This window comes from Chiloscyllium plagiosum, unplaced genomic scaffold, assembly GCF_037043375.1.
Source record: "Chiloscyllium plagiosum isolate Xiang-an unplaced genomic scaffold, Cpla_swu_hap1 HiC_scaffold_12, whole genome shotgun sequence".
In the NCBI taxonomy this organism is placed as follows: Eukaryota; Metazoa; Chordata; class Chondrichthyes; order Orectolobiformes; family Hemiscylliidae; genus Chiloscyllium; species Chiloscyllium plagiosum.
In genome coordinates this window covers 98,995,319-99,014,554 of record NW_028270150.1, presented here as the reverse complement: position 1 = coordinate 99,014,554, position 19,236 = coordinate 98,995,319, and the positions used below count along the sequence as shown (strand labels likewise).

The 19,236-nt window shown below is 43.9% G+C and overlaps 1 protein-coding gene across 1 annotated transcript in view; it reads right to left on the bottom strand.

Moving 5' to 3' along the window:
* Window positions 1-241: 241 nt before the first annotated feature.
* The window catches only part of LOC148148644 (putative G protein-coupled receptor 139), a 39,316-nt gene continuing 20,321 nt past the window's right edge, over window positions 242-19,236 (bottom strand). The window contains exons 3-5 of the mRNA XM_087992361.1: window positions 7,806-7,870; window positions 7,207-7,396; window positions 242-1,140 (exon numbers count right to left, since the gene is read on the bottom strand). Coding sequence (XP_087848487.1) covers window positions 242-1,140; window positions 7,207-7,396; window positions 7,806-7,870 — 1,154 coding nt within the window. The remainder of the gene's footprint in view (window positions 1,141-7,206; window positions 7,397-7,805; window positions 7,871-19,236) is intronic.

Sequence of the window (19,236 nt, the reverse complement as noted above, 5' to 3'; positions counted from 1 at the left end):
GTTGATTAGGGCTAATTTGTGCACCTTAACAAAGTGAAACATTGTGTTTGTCTCACTGATCCAGAAAGGACTGATTGATTGCACTGTGTCTGTTTAAAGGATCATGGGGAGTGTTCACTGAACCTACTCTGTGTGTCTCACAGACGTCAGGGAGAGCAGACTGACCTCACTGTGTCTTTATCACTGACCCAAGGAGCCTGGATTGTTCAATTGTGATCCCAGAATGCATCAATCCATCTCATCATTGCGTAAACTTCACAAATCGAACAAAAGGGTATTTTACCACATTCTTCAGCTGTTCTCTGAACTTAGTCTGGGTTATGGCATATATACACGTGTTTGTACAGCAACTGAGAAGCTGGAGAATGAATCCTATATCTCGTGAAAAGTAATGTAAATATACAGCCTTGTACCCCAATCGATACACGCGTCTCCACATAGAATACACCAGAAACATTGACCATAACAGGATGAAATTCCCTGAGATAACAAACATTAAAATGATGGATTTCCTTCGGCTCTCTAAATGTTGGTCCTTGGAATGCTGCCCCCTGGTGTCAGACTGGAGTCTCCTGCGGGCTCTGCTGGCCATGAAAATGTACCTCCCAATGAAAGCATTGAGCAGCAGAATCAGAACAAATGGGAGTGCTGGGGTCAAAATATAGTGAATAAGCTCAATCGATCCCCAGACTCGCGATAATGTAACATATTTTTTTGCCAAACAAAACCAAGGCTGATTCCTCAGACTATACCAAGGTTGTAACATAAAATACCAGGAAATGTTCTTTAAACAGCTAAGCACCGTTATTGTTCCCAGAACCACGGCTGCTGTTTTCTCAGTGCAATAGTTGCCTTTCATCTTTTGACAACAAATGGCCACACATCGATCAAAGGTGAAAGCGACAGTGAACCAGACAGAGCAGTCCATAGCTGCAAAAACCAGGACGGCATGGAGGTTACACACGGGGATGGTCTGCAGAAATGTAAATTCAGTTTTATAAATAATTGGAATGTGTCTCAATATCAGATCAATGATCATGAGCAGTAAGTCCACTGCTGCCATGGCCACCAGGTAGCGAGTGATACATTTAGAAAGATCACACTTTCTCTGCGACAGAATCACAATTGTCACTATGTTAACTATGAGAAAGGAAGATAAACAAGAACATGTTATGTGAGGCTGAAAGTAAAGTTACACCTTATTACATTTACAGTCAAGAAGTTAAGGTCATTATTGAGATATTCAAAAGTGTTATTATATCCAGAAATGATTTAATAATGGAACATTAAGAAACAGTGGATTTATTGAACAGATATTTTGTGTCTGTCTCCAGAATACAAACAACATGCCAGAAAAAAAGTACGAATAACAAGTTGAAAGGAAGGGATGAATTAGGCACAATTACAATTGTGATGAAATGTTGCTCAAAAAATTATTAGAACCAAAGACTGATGTGTCCCAGGTTCTGGCAAAGTGCATCCAATGTTTTTCACAGAAATGTTGGATGTGATAGCAGGTGCACTGGTTTTAATTATCCAATAGTCCCGAGAAGCTGGTGAGAATGGAAAACAACGTCTCCTCCAATCACAGGCTAGTTCTCTCCATGCTTGCTGTTGATAGGCTCATCAGTAAACCTATCAGTGACAAATGCAAGAGAGAAACAACTTGTGATCAGTAATTGGGATTTGGAGGTGGGGGCAGCATGCACCTCAGTAATGGCTGCCAGTGAGGGTCTCTCTGGGGGAAGGTGGATGAGGGCTAGGAGCAGGTGGATGGAGGTCAGGTCTAGGAGGGAGAGCCAGAGGGAGGAGCAAAGTCAACCATTGCGGACAGGTCCAGGAGTGTTCTAGGGTCAAGAGGGAAGTTGTAAGTAGACTGGGAGAAGACAAGGAGGACATAAGGATGTGATGGGGAGGCCACAAGAAAACTGTCAGTATCAATCACATAAAGAGTTATGAGGATAGTCTGGGTCAAAGGCATTGAAGTGACCAATCAGCCACAATCAAATTAAATGGCAGAGCAGGCTCAATGGGCTGAAAGGTCTCCTCCATTTCCTATGTTCCTAAAGACCTATAAAGTCAATAATCAGAGCACAGAGATTTAATATGATTGGCAAGAGAAGCAGAGGGTGACATATTTATTTTCCACGATGAGTGATTAGGATTTAAAATACACAGTCTAATAGAGTGACACCTATCGATTCAATAGTAGATTATAAATATGGAACTGGAGAAATATGTGAGGGAGAAACAGTTAAAGGTTATTGTGAAACAGTGTGAAGGGCAGAAGAGTGGGCCTAAGACCAGTGTTGTAAATGTAAGTGAGGGTAGATGTGCGAGCATGCAAGTAAAGCAAACAAAATAGATCAGGGGAAAGGGGTAAGTCAATGGTGGCACGAATTTAAGGACAGAATTCAGAATATACAGATGAAAGACACGCAAAATGAGAAAGGAAAAATGTCAAATGGAGCAGCCTCCATCCATGTTAAAACTGGCATCAAACTTCAATAAAAAGCAGATAGTTGTGAAAATTTCGCTGGTGGGTCAGGAACAGAAAATAAAAGTCAGCAAAGAATGACTAAAAGATTAACAAGGAGTTAACAATGAGAGTACAAGAGAAATCTAGCGAGCAATACAGGGGCAAGAACATGGTGGGCTACAGTGAGAGGCCTTTATCGACATTGCTCGTTATCTCCGTCATTAACACCAAATCTCACCTCATTAATATGCAGATTCCCATTCTACCATCCACTGGATAGAAACTAGACACTGAGAATTCCCAACGTTGAAGTCTGACTGGGAACCTGGTGACTCCAGCTCACTGCTTGTTCCTCCAGCCCTCCAGCTTGGAACCCCAGCACCAACAGCTCAAGGTACGGTTTCTGGGTGGTGACCGCACACAGTCCACGGTCACAGACATTGGAATCTGACATGTGCCAGTCTCACCACACCCCATCCTGGCGCATCTCCGAGCCACTCGTAGGGCACTGCCAAAGAGGCCACTGCTGTGGAATGACGGCTGGGAAACATAATAGTGGGAATCGGAGTTGGGAAGCTGGGGAATGATGATACTGAAGGGAGACAACTCACTATGTAAGGGGGAGGGGTTCAGTGAGAGTCACCAACACCCTGGATACAAGGGGGGGGCCAGTGCATTCCCAGCCCTGGCATATCGACCTGACTGGACTGGAGTCGGGGCTGGAGGGTATGTAGATGCAGGTGGGTTGGGCGGGGACTCAGGGAGGGATGAAGTCTGAGAGGTTAACAGGGTGTGGGAGGTGCTAAGAAGAAGGGTCAATTTTTCCTTGAGTGTTCCCCTGTGTGCAGAGGAGGAGGCTGGAACTCAGTGTCTGAGGGAAGCCTGCTCTTGCCTTCCATCCTGTTGTGACTCAGAAATGAAAATGGCTGCAACTGAACATGAGGCCAGCAGGGTAAGTGTTTGGATGTGCAGCCTTGGGTAGGGGTGTGGTATCTGCAAGTCCGCGCATTGGGAGGCCCCTTGAAAAGGCAAGGTGACTCGGCTGGAGTCTCTGGGCTGAGAGGTGGCAAATAGAGTTCAATGTGGAAAAGTGTGAGGTGATTCACTTTGGAAGGAGTTACAGGAGTGCAGAGTACTGGGCTAATATTAAGATGCTTGGTAGTGTAGACAAACAGGGAGATCTCTTTGTCCATGTATGTAGATTCATGAAAGTTATCTCTCAGGTTGATAACGTTGTTAAGAAGACATACGGTCTGTTAGCCTTTATTAGCAGAGGGATTGAGATTCGCAGCTATGAGGTCATGCTGCAACTGTACAAAACTCTGGTGTGGCCGAACTTGGGTATTGTGTACAGTTCTGTTCGCCGCATTATAGGAAGGATGTGGAAAGTCTGGAAAGATTTTGAGGTGACTTACTAGGATTTTGCCTGGTAGGGAGGGAAGGTCTTACGAGGAAAGGCTGATGGACTTGTGGTTATTTTCATTAGAGAGAAGAAAGTAGAGAGTTGACTTAATTGAGGCATATAAGGTAGTCAGAGGGTTAGATAGGGTGGACAGTGAAAACAGTTTTCCTTGGATGGTGTTTGCTAGCACGAGGGGACATAACTTCAAATTGAGGGATGATAGATATAGGACAGATGTCAGAGGTAGTTTCCTTACTCAGAGAGTAGTAGGAATATGGAACAGCCACCCTGCAACAGTAGTAGGCTCTCCAAATTTTAGGGTATTTAATTGGTAATTGCATAGACATATGGATGAAAATGGAATAGGGTAGGTCAGATAGGCTTCAGATTGGTTTCACACAATTTTGAGGGTCAAAAGGCTGTATTGCATTGAAATGTTCGATGTTCTATGGTCTAAGGTCACCCCTCAGTCTCCTACTCTCCTGAGTGAAAAGTCCCAGCCTCTCCAGCCTCTTCTCAAAACTCAAACCCGCCAGTCCTGGTAGCATCCCAGTAAATCTTACCTGGACTATTTCCAGTTTAATCTTATCCCTTTGATCGGAGGGTGACCAGAACTGCGCATAGTAACTTCAACTGTGGCCTCACCAACACCTTGTACAGCTGCACCAAGACATCCCAACTCTGATACTCACTGCTCTCCCCAATGAAAGCAAGCATTCTGAAAGCCTTCTTGACCACCCTGCCTGGCTGTGGCTCCAGTTTCAAGGAGCAATGATCATGTACCCCTACATCTCTTTGTTGTATAACACTCCCTATGGTCTGACCAATGACTGGGTAAGTCCTGCCCTAGTTTGACCCAGCAAATTGCAACACCTTGCATTTATCTAAATTAAACTCCATCTGCCATTCCTCAGCCCACTAGCCCAATTGATGAAGATCTCACTGTAGTCCCAGGTAATCTTCTTCACTGTCCACTAAATCACCAATCTTATGGCATACATAAACTTATAATCACATCTCATAAATTCTTATCCAACTTATTTCAAGAAATGCTGAATAACAGCATACCCAGCACCACTCCAGTGGCACACCGCTGTTCACAGGTCCCCAGTTTGAAGAACAACCCTCTAACACCACCCATTGTGCTCTACCTTCAAGCCAAACTATGTCTCCACTTGGCTAGCTTTCCCTGAATTCTGTGAGATTGAATCTTACTCACCAACTTATCATGCAGTACCTTGTCAAAGGCGTTTCTAAAATCCATGTACATCAAATCCACCACAGTGCCCTGATCTACTTTCTTAGTCACCCCTTCAAAAAGCTTAATCAAATCTGTGAGACATGATTTCCCATGTCCCTCACACAAAGCCATGCTGACTGTCCCAAATGAGTCTTTGCCTCTCTAAATGCCTTTCGATCCTATCTCTCAGAATTCCTCAAACAACCTACCCACGTAAGATGTCATGCTCACTGGTTTGTATTTCGCAAGCATTTCTCTTCAGTTTTTCTTAAATACTCACAACATTAGCCACTATTCAAATCTTGGTCCCTTCACCTGTATTTATCGATGATACAGGTATCTCCTCCGTGGCTCCCGCAAGGTCCTGCGATACACTTCATCAGGTGCCCTGGATTTATCTACCTTAATGTGTCTTTTGATTTCCAGCATCTCCTCTTCTGGAATGTGGACTCTGTTCAAGGCATCACTATTTATTTCCCCAGGTTCCCTGACATCTCTGCATTCTCAATGGAAAATACTGCCAAGAAACATTCATGAAAGGATCTCACCCATCTCTTGTAGCTCCTGACCTCGATGAACTTGTTGATCTTTAAGTGGTCCTATTCTGTCCCTCGTTACTCTTTTGTCCTTCATGAACTTTTCATAAGTCTTTGGCTTCTCCTTTACCTTATATGCCAAAACCATCTTGTGTTCCTTTTGAGCCCTCCTGATTTCTCTCTTAAGTGTATTCCAATACCAACTATACTCCTCAAGGAATTCACTACATCCCAACTGCCTGGGCATATCATATGTCCCATTATTTTTCCTGACCAGGGCCTCAATAATTTGAGTCATTCAGGCCTCTCTACTCTTGCCATCTTTATCCGTCACTCTTTCATATTGGCCATGAACTCTTCATTAACTCAGTTTGGAAAGTTTCCCACTTTACCAGACTTCATTTGAACTGCAAACAGCCTTCTCCAAACACTTTTGAAAGTTCTGATTTAATGCTATCAAAATTGTCCTTGCCCCAATTTAGAACTTAACTTATGGCCCAGATCTATACTTTCCATAGCTATTCTAAAACTTATGGAATTGTGTTCATTGGTTCCAAAATCCTCCCCTACTAACACTTCCATCACTTGCCCTGCCTTGGGTGGGGCATTTTTTTAAGGGGGCATATTTTAAAGGTGAATAGAGAAAGATAAAAAAAACATGAGGGGCAATCTTTTTTTGCAATGAGAGTGGTTCGTGAGGGAGATGAGCTTCCAGAGGAAGTGGTGGATGTGGGTATAGTTACAATGTTTAAAAGACATTTTGATAAGTACATGAATAGGAAAGGGTTGGAGGGATATGGGCCAAGCACAGGCAGGTAGGACTAGTTTCGTTTGGGATTATGGTCAGCATGGACTGGTTGGACCGAAGGGTCTGTTTCCATTCTGTATGAGTCGACCACACTATTTACTGGATGATGAGGAGAGCACCGGGAATGGGAATAATTGGACAGGTCAGACCTTGAAAGAATTTGAACACAAAAGCGAGAAGATGTTGGAGCAAGAACTCTTGTTGGTCAAACGCACAAAGGCAAATGGTAAACCGAACATGATGGGGGTCCAGGCAGGGCAGCAGAGGTTTGGGTGGGTTCTGGTTTATTGAGGTTTGATACTGTGAGGCTGAATGGAATACTCGAGTCTGGATTAATCAAACCCAGAGACGGTGTAGTGTGCAGCATCCCGGATGAAGCAGGCAGGAGACGGCGATATTACAGAGGGGATGGTAATGCAATGGAGAGGATGTGGGGTCAAACCTCAGGTTAGGGTTAAAGGGAACCCTGAGGTTCCAAACATTTTGGTTCAGCCTGAAGCCAGAGGGATGGATGAAGGAGAATGACAGGAAACTGAATTTGTGATGGGAACCAAAGACAATGGTATTGGTCTTCTCAAGATTAAAGTGAGAACAACAGGAGTCTAGTGGTTTATGAATCTACCGGGGGAGATAGAGACTTAGTTACAGGAGGAGCAGCAAGTAGGAGAATGGGAAATGACAAGAACAATAATAAAGTTAAACCATGATTCACAGAATTACCAGCCAGACAGAGACACTTACCTGGAATACCAACAGCAGCGAGAGTCGGATAGTAAATGTGTTGAATAATCAGAAGTACATATTGAATCCGGCTTTCCAAATGCATCTGTTGATATTTTGCAGAAAAGTAGCCAATTGTCCCAGAGAGACTCCTGCCCATTGTGGTAACATTGCAGTCTGCTCTCCTCAGATTCTGATCTGTCATCTCTCCCTGTTTCAAGGAATGTTGTAGCTGAGACTCATTTATTAATAGAAGGAGGAATCCATCCAGAGACTCAGTTAGGGCCCACAGAGATTGACATTAATTACAGTCACTGAACAAACAGGTTCATTGAACTCCTTTCAATCAGAATAAAGTACCAGAAAAAAATAATTTTTTATTTTCTTTAAATCTTTCTCGAGACATCTTTAAAATATGTCCCCTTAAAAATGGCCCACCCATTTCCAAGGAAACCTGCCATTCACTCTATCTCTGCCCCACGTGATTTTCCAAACCTCCTACTCTTCAGTGAAAAAGTACCAACCTGAGCAGCCTTTGTATCACCTTCTAGTTTTTTTTATCCAATTCCGTTCTAAAAGTTTATTTCTTTCACTTTGTGTCTCCCTCTTCCACGTCTTACTTTTCCTGTCTCTTTTCTTTTTGCTAGGTCCTCTTCCTCTTCAATCTCTCCCTTATTCACTGAATCTTAGAATGATAGAAACATTACAGACTCATTCTTTACAGGTCACTGCTCTCTCCCTTTTCTTCCCCACAGCTGGACACATGTTTGCTGTTCAAGTACTTTCCAATTCCCTTGTAAACTTCTTTTGGATCTGTTTTTAAAATGTTTTCAGGAAATTGCATCTCAGATCATTATGACTCACGGTGGCTCAGTGGTTAGCATTGCTGCCTCACAGCACCAGGGTACCAGGTTCAATTCCAACCTAGGGTGGCTGTTTGTGTGGAGTTTGCATCTTCTTCCTATGACTGTGTGGGTTTCATGATGCGTCAGGTGAATTTGCCATGCTAAATTGCCCATAGTGTTAGGATGGAGAAAAATGGGTCTGGTTGGGGTACTCTTCAGAGGGTCAGTGTGGACTGGCTGGGCTGAAGGGCCTGTTTCCACAGTGCAGGTATCTATTTGTATAATGAAAGTTATCCTTACTTTGACTTAAGCTCCAATATCAATGACTTAAATCTGAGTCAGAATTCAGTTTTATTGTCACGTGTCCTCAAGTGCAGGAGTACAGAGAAAGGTTTACAAAGTCACCATTCTCAGGTGCCATCTTAAAATACAGAATATAAAGCCAGATATAAACAAAAGAGAAGAAACAAAAGAGAAGAAATAAAAGAAAGAGCCAAAAGAATCGGTCCCGATTTTAAACTCTTCTTTCCCTGGGCCGAGAGCTGACTTGGAATGTTGGTCAGGATAGTGAGTGTCATTCTCAGGGAATTACATGGCAAGCACACTGCTTCCAGCTCACACACATCTGGCACCGTTTTTAATGTCCAGCTGGACACCATTTCATGAGAGTGTGAGCCAGCGGCCTTGTGAAGTACGGAGCCTGATCCTGAATGTGCTGCCGAGGGGCTGGGAGTAGACAGGGATCTGGCAGTTGGGGTGGAACAGAGGATTGATGTCCTCGTCACCCCTGGACTGCCAGAGGAGACCATGATCCCAGACTCTGTCAGCCTGGACAGAGGTCTCAGCTGTCTCAGGGAATGCCCAGCAACACTGTCAGCAGGGCGATGACCTTCTCCACTCCATCAGGGTAAGTGATAACATCTTCTTTCTGCAACCTTCCAATCACTGTATCTCTGGGACTGCACCGAGCTCTCCACCAAGGCTTGAGTGCTGCCGCTTCCTCTAATACAGCAGCTCCCCTCACTTACTCCCACCATCCCAAATCACACCCCCCACCCTCATAACCCTCAGGCATGGGCTATGTGCTGCCTGACCACTCACTCAGGCACCTTACCACATTTGTCCCAGTGCAGCAGCACCAATAGCTGTACCACCCCCTTTCAACTCACTCCATTTCCCCCTTTTCACTCACACAGACAGAAAGCAGGTTAAACAGGGGCCAGGATGTTCGAGTGGGGTCCCTGACATTTGTCTCCCCAACCCTTCAAAGAAGGGAGTCTTGCCCCTCTCTGGAGAAGACTGGGACTGCTCCGACAGAGATGCTGAAACTTCCAGGTCTCAGTGACCAAGAATGAAGTGTTGTTCATTGCTGTCATCATTCTCCAGTGCCCCCAATGTGCATTGCACCGTAACATGCCACAACACGGGGGTCAGCTATCAGGGACCACATTGACATGCCTGAGCAAACACAGGAACAGCAGACAGGCTTGGCAGAGACACTCAGCAAATAGCCACAACAGTTGCAGGGCTGCACCGATGCCTTTAGCAGCCTCCAGCGTGTGAGTGGCTGCCTCCATGGACAGGTTAGTGTCTGCCACAGAGAGCTAGGTTCAGCAGGCACAGGGTCTGCTGGATATGTGCACCAGATCGACACTCCATCACTCTAACCTAAGGAGCTCAGCACCAATGGCAATGCAACACCAGATCATCAGCATTTGAGGGTCCTGGCGACACACCCATCCCCAGGGTCACCCAACCAGACCCTTCGAGAGCAGTGGGCTCCAATGTAGGGCAGGCTTCCCCCAGCCCAGCCGCATACCCTCGGAAGGTACCTAGAACTGGTTGTAGAGTGAGAAAGAATATGTACTTGTGGCACGGTTGACATGTTATTGTAAATAGTTTTCCACGTCTATGTGGACACCTTTTACAACAGCTCTGTCTGAGGGTGTCTGTCTGGCTGCAAATCCTTTCACTTTTCTGCCTCACATACTTTTCCAGTTCCATACTATTGAGTCGAAAATGTGTCACTCTATTCGATTGTGTATTCCAAATCCGAATATATTCATGTCACACTGATTATTGACTTTACAGCCCTAGCCTTCCCAATCCTTCCTCATTGCTCAGCCCCTCCTGCCCAGACAACATCCTGCCTCTCAGCCAGTTTTACATCCAGCATGTCACTTTACCTGGGATCCCATTGGCTCTTACTGTCTTGACCAATCTGCATGAGGGACTTTCCCAAAAGCCTTGCTGAAGTCCACGTAGACCACATCAAATACACTGCCCTCATCAACACACCAGGTTACCACCTCAAAAATTTCAGCAAAGTTATCAAACACAAACTTCCTGTAACAAACCCTGTATCTGAGTAATTATTCTCTCTTCAGGTGCAGGTATAGTCTCCCTGCCCTGTCCTTTTGGTCCCCTTTGTTGGTGTATTTCTCTTGCAGCTGCGAGACTGAAAGGGAACCGAGATTGTCGAGCTTGCTGTTCTGAAACCACGTTGGGAATTGGGGGCAGATGCCTTAAGCCAGTGTCTGCAGCCTGACAAGGCCACATGGGGAAATCCTTTTCCAATGCAGGGAGGTTTAGCAGGGAGACACCTCGACAGTTATGGCAATCTCTGCAGTTGCTCTTGTTCATGTACAGGGTCACAATCCTTGCATTACACACTCCCTGTGGAAATGTCCCCTCCTCCAGAAGAAACAGAGAGGTTAGTGCAGAAGCAGCAGGAGTGGGGTTTTCTGTGCTTGGTGAGGACAGTCAAAAGTGACTGGAGCTTTGCCCATGAGTGTGTGCCAATAGCTTTGCTAAAGCCCTCCACTGTGGGTTTGATTCCCAGCTCTGAGGTAACAGGGAGGCTTTTTAATGGTGTCTAGAGCTTCCACAGTGACAATGTTCTCCCTGTGTTATAGCTCAAGGCGAGGATCTCCCCATCTCTCCAACTATTTGTTACAGAGGGTGATGATCTCTCCTGCCTTTGTTTCAGTCGAGCTGTTTCTTTTCCTCATGCATCTTTCACCTTCCCCATCCCTTCATCCATTCATTTCCCTGTGATGGAGTAGCTGTGGATATTCCTGCAGGGTTAGAAATGTTATTATTGGATCGTTGCTCAGCATTCTCTTGGACTTGACTTCAAATACTTCTTACTGCATTCATAGACTTGTCACTCAGATCTCTCTTGTAATCGATGAGAGTGGAACTCGGCTTCAATGACAGGCTCTGCCACAGTAATGTTTGCCTCAAACCAGCCTGTGATGTTTCACTGTTGCTCCTTGTCTGTTCAGGGTGTGTTATTATAGATGATGATGTCTCACAGAATGTGCCATTTCACTTCTGCTCTCTGAGTGGCTTTTAGTCACGTTGTGAAAAAGTTGCTTTTTAATTGACAAAGCAGTATGTCTGATGTTAACATGAGTGTAACATTTTTGCTTTGAATGAAAAATGACTTCAAGGCTTATATCAATATGTTGGTACATATCAGTGATGTGGCTCTTTCAGCACAGTTACGTTTGATACCTGCTCTTGAGTGTTACCATTTGGTGTATAGGGCTGCCTTTTCATTCTCACCAACTCATTTATGAATTGATGCAGTCAACACGTTACCTGCTGTGTCTGTCTTGATGCAGTGGATATTTGCATTCACAAGGGAAGTTCAAAGAAATAATCAATATTATCAGAAACTATCAAGCCACAATAAAACAATAATGTACAGGGAAAAGATTAATTTCCTGGATAAATGCTGCACTTCATTTGGCAAAAGGCAACAGTCATAAATTGCAAAATGTTTTTATCCCCAAGATAACTGACGCGTACTTCATTTCTCACAAAAAGTTATTGCAATCAGCGTACTCCCTGTCGACTGGAGAAATTACCTTTCATCTGTTTCCACATATTTTTTATAAATTTGTAATTTGTTTCACAATGTTGTGGTTATGTGTATTTTTACCGAGATGTCAGAAAATAAATATTTGCTTGTTTTTTTCATTATTAAATCAAACAAAAATCTGAGACGTCAATTTCAGATTTAAATGTAACAATTTCCACAATGTCCATTACAATAGAATCCATTGAAATCCCCCAAGTAGAGTAGCTTCTGAGCATAGATGGCCTGATGCTAGAAATACCACGTCCATTTACTACGTTATCCTGGTGACTTCATGTTTTCCTCATTTTTAATTCGCCGAGGTTTCTTTTGTTAACAGCTTTGAAACTAGTCTTTGTTGTCTACAATGTCCCTCTGACTCCCACTTCACTTGCAAGTTCCCTCTTTCTCTATCTGCCTCTTGTAGCTTTTATCTCTCTTTCTCCATCTCGCTCTATCCCCCTCCCCTGCCCCCACCAAGCTCTTGCAATGTCAGTCTCTCTCTTCCATTCCCCTCCTTCCTGTCTCACCTGTCTTGTTGTGGTCTCCTACTACACTCCTGTAATGACTGACTTGGCTCCTCCTTCTGGCTCTCCGTCCCAGACCTGGCCTCAATCCACCTGCTCCTCGTCCTCAGCCCACCTTCCCCCAGAGAGACCCCTCACTGGCAGCAATTACCAAGCTGCAGGCTGCCACCGTCCCCAAACCCCAGTCACCAATCACAAGTTGTTTCTCTCTTGCATTTGTCACTGATAGACTCATCATAAACCTATCAGCAGCAAGCATGGAGAGAACAAACCTGTGATTGGAGGAGAAGTTACTCTACATTCTCACCAACTTCTCAGGACGTTTAGAAATTAAAACCAGTGCATTTGCTATCTCATCCAGCATGCCTTCGAAAATCATTGGAAGCACTTTGTCAAATTCTGGGATATATCTGGTATTTTCTGAGCAACCATTCCTAATGATTATAATTGTTTTTACTTCATTCCTTCCATTCTGTTTTTTTTATTTCATACCTCCAACATTCACAATACTTTGCTTTAATTGTACTGTGCTCAGACTTGAATTCTATATCAACAATGTACTATTGAATTGTCAATGCCTCTTTTGTGTTATCTATATTCACTAGGAAGACTACTGTGCCACTAAATTCTCTGTTAATGTAATCTTGCTTCTGATAATGTTATCGATTCCCTGTACCTGATTAAATTATAGTTTCCTTGGGATGGTTAGCCTTACTTTAATTTTTACTCTCCCCTTTCACTGTGATGTGTCAAAAGCAATTTATTAATGATACACCGGTCTCTTCCTTCCTGTTTGTTTCCACACTATTGTGTAAGGTGAAGGAGCCTTGGGTGACAAGAGAAGAGGAGATTCTCAACAAGAGGAAGAAGGATGTTTACTTAAGGTTGAGGAAGCAAGGTTCTGGCACAGCTTTAGAGGATTACAGGGTAGCTAGGAAAGAACTCAAAAATGTACTGAGGAGAGCAAGGAGGGGGGCACGAAAAGGCCTTGGAGGGAAGGATTTGGAAAACCCAAAGGCATTGTATACGAATGTGAGATATAAGTGAATGATCAGAAAGAGGGTAGGGCCGATCAGGGATAGTGGAGGGAACGTGTGCCTGGTGTCTGCAGAGGTCGGCGAGGCCCTAAATGAGCTTTCTGTTTCAGTAGGATCGAGAGAGGGAGGGATCTTTTTGATAGTGAGAACACTGTGGACCAGGTCAATAGGCTTGAACAGATTGATATTACAAAAGTGGATGTGCTGGGAATTCTGCGAAGCATCAAGACAGATAAGTTCCCAGGGCCAGACCAGATATATCCAAAGTTACTACAGGAAGCAAGGAAAGAGATTGCTGCGCCTCTGGTGATGATCTTTGCATCTTCAATCCACATGGGACTGGTATTGGATGACTGGAGAGTGGAGAATGTTGTTCCTCTGTTCAAGAGAGGGAACAGAGAAATCCCTGGGAATTACAGACCAGTCAGCCTTACGTCTGTGGTAAGCAAGGTACTGAAAAGGATTCTGAGCGATAGGATTTATGACTATTTGGAAAAACATGGTCTGATTAAAGATAGTCAGCAAGGTTTTGTGAGGGACAGGTGATGCCTTACACGCATTATTGAGTTCTTTGAGGATGTGACGAGACAAGTTGACAAAGTTTGAGCAGTGGATGTGCCATACGTGGATTTCAGTCGGGCCTTTGATAAGATTCCCTATGATTGCCTCATTCAGAAGGTTAGGAGGTAAGGGATATAGGGAGATTTTACTGTCTGAATACAGAATTGGCTGGCTGAAAGGAGACAGCGAGTGGTAGTGGATGGAAAGTATTCCGCATGGAGGGTCAGTGACCACTGGTGTCCCACAGGGATCTGTTCTGGGGCCTCTGCTCTTTGTAGATTTTATAGATGACTTGGATGAAAAAGTGAAAGGTTAAGTTTGCCAAAGACACAAATGTCAATGGTGTTCGAGATAGCATTGAGGGCTGTTGCAGCCGACAACAAGACATTAACAGGATGCAGAGCTGGGCAGGGAAGTGGCAGATGGAATTCAACCTGGATAAATGCAAAGTCATTCATTTTGGAAGGTCGAATTTGGATGCTGTATACAGGGTTAAAGACTGGATTATTGTCAGTGTGGAAGAACAGCAGGAGCTTGGGATCCACATATATAGATCCCTCAAAGTTGATAGGATTGTCAAGAAGGTGTATGGTGTACTGGCTTTCATTAACAGGGGAATTGAGTTTAAGAGCCGTGAGGTTTTGCTGCAGCTCTTTCAAGCCCTGGTTAGACCACACATTTAGAATGTTGTGCCCAGTTCGAGTTGCCACATTTCAGGAAGAATGTAGATGCTTTTGAGAGGGTGCAGAGAAAATTATCAGAATGTTGCCTGAATTGGAGGTCATGTCTTATGAAGAAAAGTTTAGTGAGTTAGGCCTTTTCACAGTGGAGAGAATAAGCAAGAGAGGTGACTTGGTAGAGGTATACAAGGTAGTGAGAGGCATAGATAGAGTAGATAGCCAGAGACTTTTCCGCAGAGCAGAGTGATTGTCATGAGGGGTTATAATTATAATGTGATTTGAGGAAGGTATAGAGGAGATATCAAAGGTAAGCTCTTTATGCAGAGAGTAGTGTGTGTGTGGAATGCACTGCCAGTTTTGGTAGAAGAGTCAGAGATGTTAAGCAACTGTTGGACAAGCACATGGATGGCAGTAAATTGAGAGGTGTGTCAGTTAGGTTGACCTTAGATTAAGATAAATGCTCAGCATAACATCTTGGGCCGAAGGGCCTGTATTGTGCCGTATAGTTCTATGTTCTATGTTCTTTCAAATCCTTATTTCTGGAAAGCAATTTGAGAGACAGGCACAAAATATCTGTTCAATGCATCCACTATTTCTTAATTTCCCATTATTAAATCATTACTGGATACAATAACACATCTGAAAATCTCTATAAACATTGTAACTTATTAACTGTAACTGTAATAAGGTATAACTTTACTCTCAGTCTAAAATAACGTGTTCATGTTTATTTTCCTTTCTAATAGTTAACATTGTGACAATACTGATTCTGTCTCAGAGAAAGTGTGATCTTTCTAAATGGATCACTCGAGATGGCAAAAGTGGACTTACTGCTCATGATCATTGATCTGATATTGAGACACATTCTAATTTTTTTATAAAACTGAATTTAAATTTCTGAAGACCGTCCCCGTGTGTAACATCCACGCCATCCTGGTTTTTGCAGCTATGGACTGCTCTGTCTGGTTCACTGTCGCTTTCACCTTTGATCGATTTGTGGCCATTTGTTATCAAAAGATGAACGGCAACTATTGCACTGAGAAAACAGCAGCCGTGGTTCTGGGAACAATAACTGTGCTCAGCTGTTTAAAGACCATTTCCTGGTATTTTATGTTAACACCTTGTATAAGCTGAGGTATAAGCTGTATCAGCCCTCGTTTTGTTTGGCAAATGAATATGTTATGTTGTCTCCAGTCTGGGGATCAATTGAGCTTATTCACTACATTCTGACCCCAGCGCTCCCATTTGTTCTGGTTCTGCTGCTCAATGCTCTCACTGGGAGGTACATTTTAGTGGCCAGCAGAGCCCGCAGGAGACTCCAGTCTGACAGCAGGGGGCAGCATTCCAAGGACCGACACTTGGAGAGCTGAAGGAAATCCATCATTTTAATGTTTGTTATCTCAGGGAATTTCATCCTGTTATGGTCAATGTTTCTGGTGTATTCTATGTGGAGACGGATGTATCGGTTGGGGTATAAGCTGTGTTTTTACACCACTTTTTATGAGGATTCATTCTCCAGCTCCTGAGTTCCTGAAAAAACACGTGTGTTCCAAGTTTGTGTCCAATTGGCAAGCCCACCCTAAATCCCATGTGAACCATCTCCAATCAGTCTACCATGTGGAACCTTGTCGAAGGCTTTACTTCAGTCCAAGTAAACAATATCTCCTGCTCTGCCTTCATCAATCTTTTTAATTACTTCCTCAAAGATTCAACCCAGTTTGTGAGACACACTTTCCCTTGCACAAAACCATGCTGACTATCTCCAATCATTCCTTTACTCTCCAAATGTATATGAATTCAGCTTTCAGAATCCCCTCCAACAGCTTACCCACCACCGAAGGCAGATTCACAGGCTGATAGTTCCCAGGTTTCTCCTTACATTCTTGTTAAACAAAGGCACAACCTTAGCTACTCTCCAGTCATCTGGCACCTCACCTGCAGTGATAGATGATACAAATATTTCTACAATATGCCTCACAATTTCCTCCCTAAATTCCCACAATGTCCTGGGATACATGTCGATCAGGTCCTGGAGATTTACTACCTTTATATTTTCTAAAATCTCGAGCACCTCCTCTGATGTAATATGAACTGTTTCAAAACATTCATTTCCCTGAGTTCTCTCGCGTCCATTTCTTTCTGCACAGTAAAAACTGATCTGAAATATTCATTCAATACCTCTCCCATCTCCTAAGGTTCAAACCAAAGACGACCTCATTAATCATAAAGGAGTAGTACTCTCTCCAGTTCATAGACTCCCAATAGTGTGGAAACAGGCCCTTCGGCCCAACAGGTCCACACTGAGCTGCTGAAGTGTAACCCACCTAGACTGATTGCCCGACCCTATTATCTGATATTTACCCCTGACTAATGCACTTAACGTACATATCCCTGAACACTATGGGCTATTTAGCATGGTCAATCCACCTGACCCACACATCTTTGGACCGTGGGAGGAAACTCCCACAAACACAGGGAGAATGTTCCAACTCCACCCAGACAATCACCAGAGACTGGAATCAAACCCGGGTCCCTGGCACTGTGAGGCAGCAGTGCTAACCACTGAGCCACCACTGCTCTCTTGGTCTTAATGGACTTGTTAAAGCTTTTTCAATTATTTTACATTTATTTGCCAAGGGTATCATCTTTGCCTTCATGAACTCCCTCTTAAGAATGCTCCTATATTCTTTATATTGTTCAAGAGTTTCATTTCAACCCAGTTGTCTATATCTAAGACACAATTCTTTATCCTTGACTCAAACATCAATGTCCTCTATCGTTCTCTAACCCTACCAGCCTTACCTTTCACTATAACAGGAACGTAACGACTCTGAACTGCCTTATTATCACACTGTTGAAGGCCAGTCTTTATAAAATACATTCACTCCACATGCTGTCAAGAAATAGCTGAGACATTGTATAAAGCAATGGCCCTGTAAATACTTTGTAAGTGGAACATGGCTCCAACACTAGCTGTGCCCTGATTTGAACTGTTCCAGTACAGTTACAATACTAGCAAACTCCTGAAAATATAGGAATTTAAGCAGATAAATCTTACAAAAAATACAACAACGCAAATCCAAACAATTAACACCCCATCAGTCTAATCTCAATTAACAGAGACATGGTGGAAAGTGACCGAGCTGCACTCCCTCAGCAATAACTAGTTCATTGGTGTTCAGTTCTGTAGGGTTGCTCAGCACCAGACCTCATAACAACTAATATCCAAACAAGGACAAAAGAGCTGAACTCCTGAGGTGAGAGTGACTGCCCTTGACATCAAAGCAATAAGTGACCAAGTCTGACCTTAAGGAAACCTAAAATAATGAGAAATGGAATGAAACTCTCATTGGTTGTGGTCATTCCTGGCACATTGGAGGATGGATGTGGTTGTTGGAGGTCAGTCACCTCAGCTCCAGGACATCTCTGCAGGAGTTTCTCAGGGAAGTGTCCCAGGCTCAGTTATCTTCAGCTGCTTCATCATGGACAATCCCTCCATCATAAGGTCGGAATTCAGGATTTTTGTTGATAGTTCCACAAAGTTTAATGCTATTCCTTACTTGTCAGACATGACATCCATCTATACCAACATAGAGTCACAGACAAGTGCAGTAGGAAACAGACTGTTCGGTCAAACCCGTCCATGCCGAGCAGTTACCCTAACCTAATCTAGTCCCATTTGCCAGCACTTGGCCCATTTCCTTCTAAACCCTTTCTATTCATCTACCCATCCAGATGCCTTTTAAATGCTGTAATTGTGCCAGCTCCCACTACTCCCTCTGGCAGCTCATTCCATCCACACACCACCCTCTGCATGAAAAGGTTGCCCCTTAGGTCCCTTTTATATCTTTAACCTTTCATCCTAAACCTGTGCCCTCTCGTTCTGGACTCCCCTACCCCTGGCAAAAGACTTTGTCTACTGATCCTATCCATGCCCCTCATGATTTTATAAACCCCCATGCGGTCACTTGTCAGCCTCCGATGCTCCAGGGAAAACAGCCCCAGCCTACTCAGCCTCTCCCTATAGCTCAAATCCCCTAAATCTGGTAACATCCACTTTGGAATGTTAGTTTTAAAGGCATTTTTTTGAAATCACATGGTTTCAGTGAAATGCTGGAGACATTTGTTATTTCTGAGTAGAGAGAGCTAGTATCTTGTTTGAACACTATTTTGAGTACAGTGGAGATGGTCTTTGTTTGCAGGTGAGGAACGGCAGGTTGGGAAAACAGCTGCTCATCGCATCGCTGTATCTCTCTGAGATATTCTTTTTGTGAATCTGTCGCTATCCACTACAGACCCACCAACTCCCAGTTACCTGGATTATACATCCTTACACCCTGCTTCCTGTGAAGACTCTTTTCCATTCTCCCAGCTCCTCCCTCTCTGTCACAGGAATCCCCTGTGGCCATTCCCCTCAATGATAAGTATACCACTTTGGATACTGTTGGGGGGGAGCGACCCACCAGGGGAAAGCCGCAGCGCCCAGGTTTCTGGCACTGAGCCTGGCTCTGTGGCTCAGAAGGGAAGGCGGGAGAA